We start from the raw sequence: 14228 nt of genomic DNA, 5'->3' as shown, positions 1-14228 counted from the left end.
ATTTCAGAGTCATGATTTTTGGGGATGCAGTGCACTTGCTGTCTGGCACCCAGCTTTATGCATGATTACAACCCTACAGGCATGTGTACAGCAAGTGCTCAGGACTAAATAGCTCCTATTTGATGCTTGTACATACCATGATGCCCTTTTGCTGAGTAAAAAGGTGATCATAGGGGCAAGAGCTCATTTTAATTCTTGCCCTCAGGTCTCCCATGAATTTGCCTTGAACTTCAACCCCAGTAACCCCTACTGTACAGGTAAGTCCCCATTTCTCTTTGTTAATGAATAAGGCAGATCTGTTCACACCTAGAGGGCCAAGCCTGTGGTGGCAAGAGAGAGTGGACTCCATTGTTCCGAAGAATGGATTTTAGAGATAGACCTCTGGAGTCAAACCTTCATCCTGCCACTTACTAACCATGTGTTTTGGGGCCATTTGCTTAGCATCTGTGTGCTGTAGGATTACAATATTGTAGGATATTGAATATTTAAGGAGAGGATGTGTGTAAAGTTTGAAGCAATAAGCCTGGTACATAAGAATTGCTCTCTAAAAAAAATGGTGGCTGTTATAGTATACTCTTTGCCTAGAAAAAAAGGCATCAGCTCTTTTCAGGGTGCTTTATCCCCTGAGCTCTTTTGTCTAAAAAGGGCCAAACCTTGTGGCTCTCCAGCTGCTCTTTTTTTAAAAATACATATTTTTATTGACTTCAGAGAGGAAGGGAGAGGGAGAGTTAGAAATATCCATGAGAGAGAACTATTGATTGGCTGCCTCCTACATGCCCTCCCACTGGGGATTGAGCCCGCAACTCAGGCATGGGCCCTTGACCAGAATTGAACCTGGGACCCTTCAGTCCGAAGGCTGACGCTCTATCCACTGAGCCAAACTGGCTAGGGCCTCAGCTACACTTTATGGGCAACAAGCCAAAGTGAAAAACTTTACCTAATCTGCCTTTTTTTTTTTTTTTTTTTTACATGAGTTCAGACTTATAGAAAAGTTATAAGAATATTTATAGGGGGTTCACGTCATTGGAGCTCAGGGGTCAGGGCCTGGGTCACAGGGACTGTTGTTTACCTTTACCCAGATTACCCAAAACATGAACATTTCACCACACTTCTTTGTTATTCTCTCACTCAAGTTCTCTCTCTCTCTCTCTTTCTCGAAATATATATATATATATACTACATATACACACACACACACACACACACACTTTTTTTTCTGAAATGTTTGAGAATTGTAGTAAATGGGTAAAAAATCATGCACATGGACCTTTATTTCAGTATGTGTTTCCTAAAATCAAAGACACTCTTATATAACCACAGTACAATTCTCAAAATCAGAAAATTAACTTCAATACTATTATCCAATCTATAGAATTTATTCAAACTTAGCCAATTTTCCTGTCTTTTTTCTCTTTTTTTTTCTCTCTCTCTTCAATTGTCCTTGTCTTTTACAGTAAAAGAAAATCTTAGGTCACATGTTGCATTCAATTGTTTTGTGTTCTTCAGTTCATGCCTTTCATGATATTCACATTGTTTAAGATTACAGGCTAGATAATTTGTAGAATGCCCCTCAGTTTGGGTTTACCTGATATTTTTTCATTATTAGATTCAGATTATGCGTTTTTGGTGGGAATACTGCAGAAGTGATGCTGTGCTTTCTTCTTGGTGCACCACATCAGGAGGCACATGATGTTGATTTATCCTATTACCAGACATGTTAATTTTGATCGCTTGGTTACGGTAGAGTCTACCAGGTTTCCCTGCTGTGCAAGTACTGTTTTTCTCTTTGTAATGAATAAGTATCTTTTTATACAAATATCTAATTACTCATCTTTTACCCCTTCTAGTTGTAGCATCCATTGATGATCCTTACCTGAATCAATTATCTCTGATTGTCAAATTATTTTGTAATCCTTCTACTTTTATTAAGGAAGAGCTTTCCCTTATCTCTCATTATTTAATATTTTATTAAATGGATTGTAATTCATTATCTTATTGAATTTTAATTTGATGCTCAACTGTCTTGGATTTTTCAGGGTATTCCCCTAATCTGGGTTTTAATTCAAGCTCTGATATAGGGCAAGTGTCCCCCTGTCTTTGGCCTTACTTTCCTCATCTGTAGGATAAGATTAAGTACCCTGGGTTACCAGGGTGATTGAATGAAATGCACCAGGTTCCCAAATCTCCTCACCCAGGATGGGGTGATGTCAGGACTGGCTCAGTCCCGAGTGGACCAGTATTTTATAGTGTTTTTTGCCCTTCTTCTCTAGGTATCCAGGGTATTGTGGATGCCTACCGTCAAGCCCTGCCCCAAGTTCGCCTCTATGGCCCCACCAATTTTGCACCCATCATCAACCATGTAGCCAGGTTTGCAGCTCAGGCTGCACAACAGAGGACTGCCTCGGTGAGAGTTGTGGGAGTTGGTGGTGGTGTTGGGATGGTCTCAGTCAGTGGCTCCCTTTAGGGCTCTTGTCAGTGTGGGAATGTGTGGCTGGGGTGTTTAAAAGGTCTTACTCAGAATATGAATCCATTTGTCCCCAGCAATACTTCGTGCTGTTGCTGCTAACTGACGGTGCTGTGACTGATGTGGAGGCCACACGTGAGGCTGTAGTTCGTGCCTCTCACCTGCCCATGTCAGTGATCATTGTGGGTGTGGGTGGTGCTGACTTCGAGGCCATGGAGCAGCTGGATGCTGATGGTGGACCCCTGCGCACACGTTCCGGGGAGGGAGCTGCCCGTGACATAGTGCAGTTTGTGCCCTACCGCCGCTTTCAGAATGTGAGTGGGGGCAAGCTGGGGGACAGGCCAGATCTGGGAGTGTACCCTTCTACCTTTCCCTGATGTAAGAGGTTAGAGATACCCTTTCATCTAAGTCTGGGGCAGGGTTGGGTGTTGGGTTTTCTATCCCTTTGTGGGTATAATATGTGGGCCTTGGGAAGCTGTTATGGGTACAGCTGACCTTGCCCCTCTCTCTGGGCAGGCTCCTCGGGAGGCATTGGCACAGACTGTGCTTGCAGAAGTACCTGGACAGCTGGTCTCCTACTTCAAGGCCCAAGGTTGGGCCCCATGCAAGCCGCTTCTACTCCCAGCCAAGGGCCCTGCACAGGCCCCTCAGCCCTAGATTCTCCTGGAGGATAGGTTATGGCTCATCCTCAGCCCTGTGTCCCCAAGGTCCATATGCACCAGTGCCCACCCCTGCACACACTCCTCAGTGCTAGCACTTTATATTTTATACTTTTATATTTGCTCCTGCTATTGCTGCTCCTGATTGTACCTTTTTGCCCCTGGAGCCCCTCATTCAATAAAGACCAATGATGACCACTGCTTTGTCAACCACTCCGTGTGTTTTTGGGTGGGAATCTGCTATTAGCCATGTTTGCTTCTCTCTGAGCCTGTTTGTTGACTTTAGAGATTGAATGAAGGATGCCTCTTACCTAATAGCCTCACTCAAAGAAATAGGGTATTCCTAGCTAGATATCTAGGGACATTGACTCTATTTTTGAAAATACAAAGATTGAATGTAAACCAAATACCCAGCCTGCCCTGTCTCAGAGCGGAACTGAGCTGGAGACGCAGGACAAGGTGGAAAGTATTAGGGAAGGGATGGGCTTTAAGATGGAGCAAGGGCTATGCTAGATCTCCTGGGGAGGGAGCAGTGGAAGTTCTAGTCCTAAAATAGGCCACAAGCCTGAATTTTTTTAACAGCATTTACAGGGGTGTTTCTGAAGGATTTGTTCCTTGAAATGGAAATGTTAAGTCAGTATATTTAAAAGTTGAATATTGTGCCTGGCCAGTGTGGCTCAGCAGTTGAGCATCAACTCAGGAACCAAGAGGCCACAGGTTCAATTCCCAGACAGGGCACATGCCTGGATTGCGGGCTCAATCCCCTATGGAGGGCATGCAGGAGGCAGCCCATTGGTGATGTTTCTCTCTCATCAATGTTTCTGTCTCCCTCTCCCCTCTCTAAAATACCAATAAAAACATTTCTTTAAATTTTTAATATTGTAAATTGCCCTCGATAGCAAGTGTTTTACCCCTTCTGTTAATCTGACAGGCAATAATAATAATATAAAATAAAGTAATTTAGTTTGAATTTAGTTATGAACGTTATTTCATATGTTTTTATGAATTTTATTTTCTTTAAATGCATTGATTTGAGAGAGAGAGAAGGAGAAAGAGAAACAGAGAAACATCGATTTGTACCTTGGTGTACGGGGATGACACTCTAACCCCGTGGTTGGCAAACTGCGGCTCGTGAGCCACATGCAGCTCTTTGGCCCCTTGAGTGTGGCTCTTCACAAAATACCACGGCCTGGGCGAGTCTATTTTGAAGAAGTGGCGTTAGAAGAAGTTTAAGTTTAAAAAATTTGGCTCTCAAAAGAAATTTCAATCGTTGTACTGTTGATATTTGGCTCTGTTGACTCATGAGTTTGCCAACCACTGCTCTAACCAACTGAGCTATTCAGCCACGGCCTTGAATTTTATTTCTTATGGATAGCCTATTTATATGTTTGTATTTTTAGTCTTTTAATATATTTTTATTGATTTTTTTTTAGAGAGAGAGGGAGAGAAAAAGATCAATGAGAGAGAACCACCAATCTGTTGCCTCCTGCATGCCCCCTATTGGGGATCAAGCCTACAATCTGGGCATGTGCCCTGACCAGCAACAAACCAGCAACCTCTTGGTACACTGGACCACACTCAACCAACTAAGCCATGTATTTATAGGTTTTTATAGCCTTTATTTTATAATTATTCAGTTCTTTCTTTACATGTTGAAAATATTTCTTCCCAGGACACTCTTTTTTTTTTTGTTTATTGTATAGTATCTTTTGGTCTATAGAACTCTTTTCATATAGAAGTTTAAATTTTTTTATGTATACCAGTCTAGCTTGCCTCTTTTTTTTTTTTTTTTTTTAAATCCTCATCCAAGGATATGCTTGATTTATTTATTTTAGGGGAGGAAGAAAGGAGAGAGGAAGGGAGGGAGGGAAACATTGATGTGAGAGAAATATTACTTGGTTGCCTCCCACCTTCACCCTGACCAGGGATTGAACTGCAACCTTTTGGTGCATGGGATGATGGCCAGGACAGTCTAGTTTGCTTTTAAAGAAATTAGTCATATATCATTAATTACTTTCTATAACATTACCTTATATTACCATTTCCATTGGCTACATATAATTTTTGTAGCATGATTTATCTTCTTAGATACTATTTTGATTTTTTTTCTTTACAAACAGTGTGATGAACATTCTTAAAAGTATTTTCTTCGGCCCTGGCTAATGTGACTCAATTGGCTGGGCATCATCCTGTTCTCTGAGAGGTTGCTGGTTCTCTATTTCTGGTCAGGGCACATGCCCAAGTTGTGGGTTTGGTCCCGGTCAGGGTGCATACAGCAGGCAACTGATGTTTCTCTTTCTCCCTCTCCCTTCCTCTCTCTATAAATCAATAAAAATAATTTTCAAGTATTTTCTTTGATTACATCTGTGTATCCTTTGGATCCATAAAGATGGAATTGCAGTGATTAAGAGTATACAGATTTTAAGGCTTTTGGTTCCTATTGTGAAATTGCCCTCCAGAAAAGCTGTATTAGAGTTCATATTTCTAACTTTAGGCTTAAGGCCGTTTGAGAACCCTTTTCCTTTGTCTTCATATTACAAAGTACCCCCCAAATTAACAGATGGATATGTGCTCCATTCCACTTCCTAGAGGGTTACCACTGTTAATAGTGTGTATGTTCTTCCAAAACATGAATACACGGAGAAGGATTTTTTAAAGTGATTTGTAGAGCTGAAGTTTCACTTTCAATTTTTTTAATTTTTAAATATATTTTGTTGATTTTTTTTTTTTAGAGGGGAAGGGAGAGGGATACAGTTAGAAACATTGATGGGAGAGAAACAACTATCAGCTGCCTCCTGCACACCTCCTACTGGGGATGTGCCTGCAACCAAGGTACATGCCCTTGACTGGAATAGAACCCGGGACCTTTCAGTTCGCAGGCCAGTGCTCTAGCCACTGAGCCAAACCAGTTAGGGCACGGGGAAGGATTTTAACAGCCAAGATGCTGTCTGTGTCTTTGCTGATACTGTCACCCTTTTCTGCTCTGCCCAGGTAGAACTCCTTAATCCTTTGATGACTGTCTCCATCTTTTATTCCTCTAATTCTACTTTTTTAATGAATTCTTGGATCAGTGAATGAATTGCCGTTTCTGGAGCATCCTCTCTTTCCTATCAGGCTTCTTGAGGGCAGAGACTGGTGAACACTAGACCATCTGTACTCTGCCTAGTATTGAGTTGGGCATTGAGGTCTCAGTGAAGATAACCTGAATAGGGGCTGCCTGGCCTGCATCAACTCTGACTTAGATGCTTCCTCGAGGTTCTCAAGTCTCAGTTTTTGAGTGTTTACCTGAGGAAAAGAGGCTTTCCCAGAGGCTGGGAGTGGGAACAGGCTCACAAGCATGGCTTCAGGCTGCCTGGCAGCTCCGCAGGTAAAAGGGTGGCCTCTGGAGGAAGGTGGGCTTGGTGGGCTTGGGTGCCTCTGTGATGCTGTTCTTCCCTAGGTATATGACCTTGAGTGGTTTTCCCCTTTGCGGTTGTGAGGGTTAGTTAGATAATGTGTGCAATGTCCAAAGTACCATCTCTCTTACATGGAAACACACCCATAAACGTGAGCTGCTGCTACTGTATCGACCTGGACTTCTCCAAGAAGAGAGGGGGTGCATTGGGAAGGAGACCCCTTATCATATATCTATACCAAAGGCAACCAGAGCTCCCAGCAGACCCTCCAGCACTGCTCCAGCTTCTTTCAGCACAGACCTCCACTCTGTTTTAACAATCAGCATGTTTAATTGGGCCCCCCTGTGGCACTGTCCCCTGCTTCCTCCGAGGTTCTCATGCCATGGGCTCGCACTCGATACAAGCATGTGAAATGGGGGTGACCCCAGTTGCTTAGAATCTGTATCTTCACCTTGGGAAAGGCAGTTGGGGGGTCATTCTGGGAAGACAAATGGATTGTGCCAAGGACTGCCTTCCTCCCCAACCTTCCCTCCCTGGCCCACTCCCTGGGCACCCTCATCCTCAGAGACAAACACACCTGTAGGCGGAAAGTCTGAATCTCAGATTTCTCCACGTCGAAGGTGAATTTCCCCAGGAAGACTTCCGTCTCATCATCAACCTGGAGGCCCTGGTAGGTGAAGAGTGAAATGAAGGAACAGTGAGGCACAGGTGGAGGAGGGAGAAAGCAACTGTTGGGGACCTACTATGTATGTGTTAGTAGCTGTATGCATGCTCTTATTTATGTTTTGGTGTTGGGATAGTGTAGTGTGGAATGTGGGCTGCAATTTGTAGTCTGGCCAATTGTTAACTGTGACTTTGGGCAAGTAAGGCCCCCTTTCTAAGCATTACTTTTCTCATCTGTACAAGGGATATAGTAAGTTGTGTAACTGCAAGGTGATAAAGCACAGAGTTAGCGCCCATTAAACCACAATTAGTATTTGGATATGGCTGTAATTACTTATAACCTATGGCAGCCCTGACAGGCAAATGGTATTTCCATTTTATAGATGCGCAAGCGAAGACTCGCTGGCACCAGTTTTCATGAGTGCCTGGTGCTTTCTAAGCAAAATCCCCCACCTCCTTGGCCTCAGTCCCACTCACGTAGACTGCGAAATCGCGGGGGGCGCTGTTGGCCCCGCCGGTGTGTGCCACACTGGGAGGAGGATGCTGCAGGGTAATGTCGCTCAGCTGCACACGACCCGGCAGCCGGATCACCACCTGGCCCTGGTCGCCCTCAAAAGCCCAGCAATTCCCAGGGAACACATCCGGCTGCAATCGGACAGGACAGTCGGTCGGTCGATCAGAATCCGCAGACCGAGCGACTTTGCCCTTCTCCAGCCTGACCATGGGGTCACAGTGGCAGCGCTCTCAGCTCGACTTCGTCTTCCGCCTGGCTCAGTCCTCCACCTCCAGCCCGAGCACCTGCTTAGACAGATCCTTCCCCCTACCTCTGGCCAGTTTTCTCAGCGGAAGGAGCTTCCGCCACGCCGGGCCCGGCCTCCAGCCCGGCCCATTGGCCCCGCAGGGCCCCGCCCCGGCCCCGCCCCCATCCCGGCTCAGCTGGGCCCCACCTCCAGAGAGCTATCGGGTTCTTTCCCCAGCGTCCCGCCCCCAGTCCCGGGGCGGGATCCGGGTTCCAGGCCCACCTCCAGGATAACCATGGGCGGCCGCGCAAAGTTCCAGAAGCTGAAGCGATTCCAGAAGTAGGCGCTGTTTGCGTCCTCGTAGTCACGCGATGTCTTCTCTAGGTCGATGGAGGCTCCTGGAACAGGGGAGAAGCAGCCACTCAGACGCCCAGGCCGGACCAACAGCTGGGTCAGGGTCTGTCGGAGGTCGGACTCCTAGGGTCCGTCCTGTGTATAGGTCTCTGTCCATGTCTGCGTCTCTTTCCGTGTCTCTGTCTCCGTTTCTCGGTGTCTGTGGGTCTTACCCACAGAGCTCAGCGCATAGTCGGGTTTTCGAACAAAGTCCTCATTCAGCCTCTGGAATACGAGCTTGGCCACTCTCTGAAAAGAGGGGGGAGGACGGGGCTTGCGGGCTGATTTTAGAGTTGTCTGGTATGGACTGTGTGGCCCCGAGAGAAATCACGAAGTTGGGGCTCTGGGGCAGGGAGGGCTTTAAGGTTCAGGGCCCAGCGAACGGGGCTGTGCAGCAGGCGGAGCTCTTGGGCACCCCTAGGTCCTGGCGGTAAGAGCGGCTGGCGGCAGGGCTCACCTCGCTGTTGGCTGCGCGGACGCTGGACACCTCCTTGTGGAGCTGATCCAGCTCGGCCTGCAGCTGCTGCAGCTGCTGCCCCTGGGTGCGCACGCGCTCGTGGTACTCGCTGCAGGCGGGAGGTTGGCACAGTGTGGTTGGCTCCCTGTTCCCGGGACACTTCCCGTAAGCCCCTCCACAGGAGCAACTGTGAGTCCCCCAATTCCACACCCCAGGTGCCATCTTTCACCTTATCGTCAGCAGCTCAGGTTCCTGTTGGAGGGAGGGACAAAACACAGCGCTGCTCAGTTCCCACCCACCCCCTTGTCTCACTTCAGTCTGAGAGCAGCCAGACTCAAAGGGCCTTCCTTTTGAGGACTGCCACGCCCTCCCCTGACCTTCCAGGACCCCCCAGAGACCCTCAAGCAGCTCTGGGCACAATCTCAGAAATCTCCTATTTATATCCAGCTCTTCCAGCACTGCCCCCTCCTCCCAGCAGCCCAAGGGACACCCCCACAATCTCCAGTTTCAAAGCCTGCCACCCGCCCACCCCGGGACACAGTTTCCCGGACTCACACTCTCCAAAGGAGGGACCAGGTACAGGACACCCCACCCGAGTGCTGGAGAAAGAGGGGGGTGGTCTCAGGGGAAGGAAGGGGGACAGGGTTTCTCTGGCATAAAGGACAATGAAGAAGAGGCTGAGGGGTTTGAGTCTGATGGGGGACTACAGGGCTCTGGAGGAGACTGTGGAGAGCTGGAGGGGCAGAGGGATATAGGAGCAAAGGCGCCTGGTTTGGCGCCAAAGCCTCCAGGGCTGGGGCCCCAGGGAATTCACCACCTCACCTGTCAGAAAGAGGCTCAGCAGGGACACAGCCGTGAGCAGGAAGCGAATGGAACAGACTTCCCTGAAGAACCGGAGGGAGGCTGAGGCCCCTGGACCCTAGTGAACCCCACAGCCCCCCACCCCAGGCTCTTAGATCCAGCAAACTCCTATGGACACGACGCAACCAGGTCTGAACTGGCTCAGAGCTCAGCCGTGTGGAGCCCGCTCCCCACCTCCTCCAAAGAGCAGCCCCCGGGGGCTCCCCCTTTCCTCCCTCTGACCTGTACACACTGACCAGCACGTCTCCTAGCAGGGATACAAACACGCTCAGCACCTGGCAAAGTGGGCCTGGGGAGAGGAGAAGGGGCTCAGAGACGGCGGGGCCGCAGCTCAGAGAAGGGTAGCGGTGAAGAGGGTTGGGGCAGGAGAACTAGATGGGAGCGAAGAGAGTGAATCTGGGCTCAGAGGAGGGGCTGTCGACTCAGGCCTGGGCTGCGGACTGAGAACGGGAGAACGGGGGTCCCCGCGACAGGAACTGGAATTCGGGGCGGGGAGCTGGAGGGTTAGAGGGCATCCGGGCTAGCCGGGCACCTACTCAGGAAGCTCTTGACAACTCGCGGGGACTGCATCTCCTGCCTCAGATCCAGGGTGGAGAGAAGGTTGAACTGCTCCTCAGAGACCACGGGAGAGCCAGCCGGTTCTGCGGGAGCCCAAGGGCTCCATTGGGCCTTGCGCACTGCAGGCTCGCTCTTTCCCCGAGACCCAGACGCAGGCTCCCCAGCCCAGAGGCCCGGCCGTCTCCCAGGCTCCGGTCCCACCGCCTCCCGGTCCCAGCGGCCCGCCCCGCAGGGCACGCCCTCCACGTGTTGGTCCCGCCCCCAGCTTTGGGTCTGGGTGCGGGGCCCCGGCTAACAGAGGCCCCGCCTCCGCGGTACCCAATCGCAGGACTTCCTCCTCTCTCCCCTGGGCCGTCCATCACAGCATGAGGGTCTCCCCTCGGCACCCTAGGAGCCCCGCCCGTTAGCCGGCGCCCAGATCTAGTTTTGTCCCGGTTCCGTGCCCAGCCCTGCCCGGCCTGCCCCCCGTCCCCTCCCGCGGCTTACCCGGGTTCGACCCCGCCCGCACCCGAGGCCCCGCCCCTCACGGTTGCCGCGCCATCGGCGGTCGGCGCACTGTGGCTCCGCAGCGCCGGCTTCTGCCGAGAGCTTCCGGCCCGTGCGGTTCCTCCGGGCACTCCTGAGCTCAAGGCGGGCTCACCGCAGCTCGAGCCCTGGGCTCTCCTGCCCTCGGGCTCCCCGGGCCCCGGCCCAGCTGACCGATGGCCGCTGCTGTCCCCCGAGGTGGTGCTCACTGAGCTGTTGCTGTTGTCGCTATAGAAGTTGGGCGTGTGCTTGTGCGGGGACGCGGCCGAGCCCGGGCGAGGGCTCCGCCGCATCCTGGCTCCGCGCCGCCGCCGCACGGACGCCAAAGTCGCCGCCGCAACGCCAAGCCCTCGGCCCTCCCTCAGCGGGTGCGCGCCGCCGGGACCCCGCGGAGCCTGCGTGCCGCCGGCGGGCCCCGCAGCCAGACCAGCCCCGTCCCGCGTTTCTGAGCCGGCCCGCTGACCTCACAGAGGGCCCCGCGCTCTCCGCGGAACGCCGGGGCCCCGCGTCACAGAGCTCATCGTGACGTCGCCGGGAGCCGCGGCAGTCGGCGGCCTGCTTCTTGCCCGGGTCAGAGCCGTGACATCACAGCACTCCCCAGAGCACCCCGCTGAAACTGCGCTCGGCTTAAAAGAATTTCTGTTTTTCTACATCCCCTGGCACCTTCCACAGGCGTCATAGGTTCTCAAATAGTTACGAATGAATGAGTGTTAAGCAGGGGCAAGGGGTCACCCGGGGGACTTCTTTTTTTTTATTTTATTGATTTTTTACAGAGAGGAAAGGAGAGAGAGAGCTAGAAACATCATGAGAGAGAAACAATCAGCTGCCTCCTGCACACCACCCACTGGGGATGTGCCCGCAACCAATGTACATGCCCTTGACCGGAATCGAACCTGGGACCTTGCAGTCCGCAGGCCGACGCTCTATCCACTGAGCCAAACCGGTTTCGGCCCAGGGGGCTTCTGAATAATCTGGTCTCTTTTGCTTTGCAAACCCTTCAGGCCCCTCCTCTCATCCTAGTCACGAGGCCTTGAGAACTCTGACATCAGCGGGATCTGTGGGTCTCTCCCCGCCCCCCCCCCCCCCGACCTATATTCCCTAGGGGTCTGTGGGGTGAGAATTCAGTACCCACCCACCAGTCATCATACCCACGGGCAAACCAACCACCTGAGTCGCGGAGAAGGGAATGGGGAAATCACAGTTGGCCGCAGCCAAGAGACCCGAGGTTCACAGACTCCTGTGCAGCAGCACATAGAGATTCAGGTTCCCAGGTACACCTTGAGATTCTACTTCAGCATCTCTAGAGTGGGTGCAGGAATGTGCATTTTTATTTTTAAAATATGTTTTATTGAGCCCTAGCTGGTTTGGCTCAGTGGATAGAGCGTCCGCCTGTGGACTCAAGGGTCCCAGGTTCTATTCCCATCAAGGGCACATGCCCGGGTTGCGGGCTCGGTCCCCAGTAGGGGGCGTGCAGGAGGCAGCCGATCAATGATTCCCTCTCATCATTGATGTTTCTATCTCTCTCTTCCTTTCCCTTCCTCTCTGAACTCAATAAAAATATATTTTAAAAAAATAAAATATTTTTTATTGAGTTCAGAGAGGAAGGGAGAGGGAGAGAGAGGTAGAAACATCAATGATGAGAGGGAATCATTGATCAGCCACTGAGCCATGCTGGCTGGGCAGGAATATGCATTTTTAATGACCACATGTGTGGTCCTGATTAAGGAACATGCTTTGCAAGCAATACAGTGAGTCCTGTGCACGTTGCACAGCTAGGCACACAGGTCCAGAGAGGGGAAAGGCGTTCCTAAAACCACACAGTGGGTGATAGAGATTAGAATTCCAAAACCCAGTACTCTTTCCACTACATCCCATCTTCTTTGGAATAGTAGAAAGTGGAAGTGGCAGTTCGTAGAGGGGTTGAGGCCGGGAGAAAACCTGCCAGGCTGTGTTCCAGCCCAGAAGGGAGGGCTAGGTTCCAGAGGAATGGCATCAACACCTGCTTGACCAGATGCCACGGAGCTCAGGGGAAGAAGAAAGGGGAAGGCCAAGGCACTGCAAGCTAAGAATTCTGGTCCCCCCTCTGGGGGTCACAGTGTCCCCACCTGTCAAATGGGGAGATGAAGCCCTCCCGCCACATCTGGGGGCCTGAGGTCTAACCTGGATCTTGCTTAGAAACAGAACAACCCATGCCTGTTGCCTGGTGTTCATATTTGATACCTAACACTTGGGAAATGGGTAGCACAGGACTTCCGAGCCCCAGTATTGAAGCAGAGAAGCTGAAGCACAAGAAGGGACCATATCTGGCTCAAAGCCACACAACAAGGCCCAGATCCTGACGGTCTAATCTTATCTGCTGCGGCTGGCCAGCACATACCTTACACGAAGGCCAAACTGAACCAATCACAGATCCAGGAACACACCCTGCATTCCTCCGCGCTGCCTGGGTATCCATCTCTGCTCAGCTCCTGTCCTCAACGCCCGCTTTAAATGCTCCCTGGCCTCCCTCCTCCAAGCAACCCAGACTGACTTGTTTCTGTTCTGATGGGGACTGCAGTCTTTCTGGGCTATGTTTGATGTTGGAGTCCACAAAGCCACTGGAAGACAGAGAACATGCCCAATTCACCTCTGGCTGCAAACCCTTTTTCTCGGGGTGTCATAACACAAGTCCTGCACATAGGAGGTGCCATTGAGTAGAATGATTAATTGGATGAACGTAGTTCTTGTCACCCACTGGTTCAGTCTACAAGATACATTAATTCCTTCATACATTTAATAAAAGCACTACACATCTGTTTAAGGGTTATTATCCTAAGCTAGGAGTTATGTGTCCAGAAAAATGCACACGTGCTCAATATTCTACAGATAATTTTAAGTTTGTTGACTCCCTGAAGTTCATCTATAGTCCCACTAGTAAACCTCAAGGACCTCTGGCTTCTGGTTAAGAAGTGCTTTTGAACACCTGTTATGTGCAAGCAAAGGACATATTCAATCACTCGTTAATTCAATAAATGTGTTGAGTGCCTACAGTACTAATGCTGGGGGCTACGGAGTGCATCTATTAACCTACCCATTTAGTCAGCCAGTGTTTTAAAAAATATATTTGTAATGATTTTTAGAGAGGAGGAAACGGGAGAGAGAGAGAGAGAGAGAGAGAGAGAGAGAGAGAGAGAGAGAGAGAGAAAGAGAGAGAGAGACATCAATGAGGGAGAAATATTGATTGGCTGCCTCCTGCACACCCCTGACTGCGGATCGAGCCCACAACCCGGGCATATGCCCTGACCAGGAATCAAATTAGTGACCTCTTGGTGCGTGGGTCAATGCTCAATCACTGAGCCACACCAGCCAGGCTCAGTCAGTGTTTTGAGGGTCTACAATGTAACCAGAGCATGAGCTTGGCATTGAGGACAAAGAGGTGAATGAGGAACTAACTACATGAGGTCCCATGCCCTGAAAGCCACATAGGCTAGCTGGACCAAACTAGGGTCCTATCTTCTCCTCTTGCCTCCATCT

At 50.2% G+C, this 14228-nt stretch overlaps 2 protein-coding genes across 7 annotated transcripts in view; one reads left to right on the top strand and one right to left on the bottom strand.

Moving 5' to 3' along the window:
- CPNE1 (copine 1) overlaps window positions 1-3321 on the top strand; it is a 39825-nt gene extending 36504 nt beyond the window's left edge. For all 4 annotated transcript variants that reach the window (XM_079783768.1, XM_079783769.1, XM_079783767.1 and 1 more), the window contains 4 exons: window positions 206-257; window positions 2271-2404; window positions 2542-2778; window positions 2981-3321. In XM_079783768.1, coding sequence (XP_079639894.1) covers window positions 206-257; window positions 2271-2404; window positions 2542-2778; window positions 2981-3121 — 564 coding nt within the window. In that variant the 3' untranslated portion in view covers window positions 3122-3321. The remainder of the gene's footprint in view (window positions 1-205; window positions 258-2270; window positions 2405-2541; window positions 2779-2980) is intronic.
- Window positions 3322-5477: 2156 nt separating this feature from the next.
- SPAG4 (sperm associated antigen 4) lies at window positions 5478-11193 on the bottom strand. Of its 3 annotated transcripts, none has more exons than XM_079784642.1 (12): window positions 10831-11193; window positions 10169-10273; window positions 9855-9921; window positions 9594-9655; window positions 9327-9370; window positions 9001-9023; window positions 8772-8916; window positions 8488-8563; window positions 8204-8319; window positions 7659-7826; window positions 7096-7185; window positions 5478-6996 (listed from the first exon to the last, which is right to left on the bottom strand). In XM_079784642.1, the coding sequence occupies exons 1-12, from the start codon at window positions 11006-11008 to the stop codon at window positions 6847-6849; spliced, it is 1224 nt and encodes a 407-aa protein (XP_079640768.1). In that variant the 5' UTR covers window positions 11009-11193; the 3' UTR covers window positions 5478-6846. The 3 variants fall into 3 exon arrangements, with proteins under 3 accessions (XP_079640768.1, XP_079640769.1, XP_079640770.1); XM_079784643.1 differs by having other exon boundaries at window positions 8772-8880; XM_079784644.1 differs by lacking the exons at window positions 9327-9370; window positions 9594-9655 and having other exon boundaries at window positions 8772-8880; window positions 9869-9921.
- Between the last annotated feature and the right edge of the window lie 3035 nt (window positions 11194-14228).

This window comes from Cnephaeus nilssonii (genome assembly GCF_951640355.1).
Source record: "Cnephaeus nilssonii genome assembly, chromosome: 11".
Taxonomy (NCBI): domain Eukaryota; kingdom Metazoa; phylum Chordata; class Mammalia; order Chiroptera; family Vespertilionidae; genus Cnephaeus; species Cnephaeus nilssonii.
This window is presented reverse-complemented; position numbering and strand designations above follow the sequence as displayed.

Bases quoted from the DNA above. Each gene is read 5' to 3' on its own strand.
- SPAG4 (XM_079784642.1), bottom strand. From the start codon at position 11,008: ATGCGGCGGAGCCCTCGCCCGGGCTCGGCCGCGTCCCCGCACAAGCAC. The intron at 9,371-9,593 runs GTGAGGTGGTGA...CTCTTTCTCCAG, and splicing joins GCTGAGCCTCTTTCTGACAG to CACTCGGGTGGGGTGTCCTG. The intron at 8,320-8,487 runs GTAAGACCCACA...CCCCTGTTCCAG, and splicing joins CTATGCGCTGAGCTCTGTGG to GAGCCTCCATCGACCTAGAG.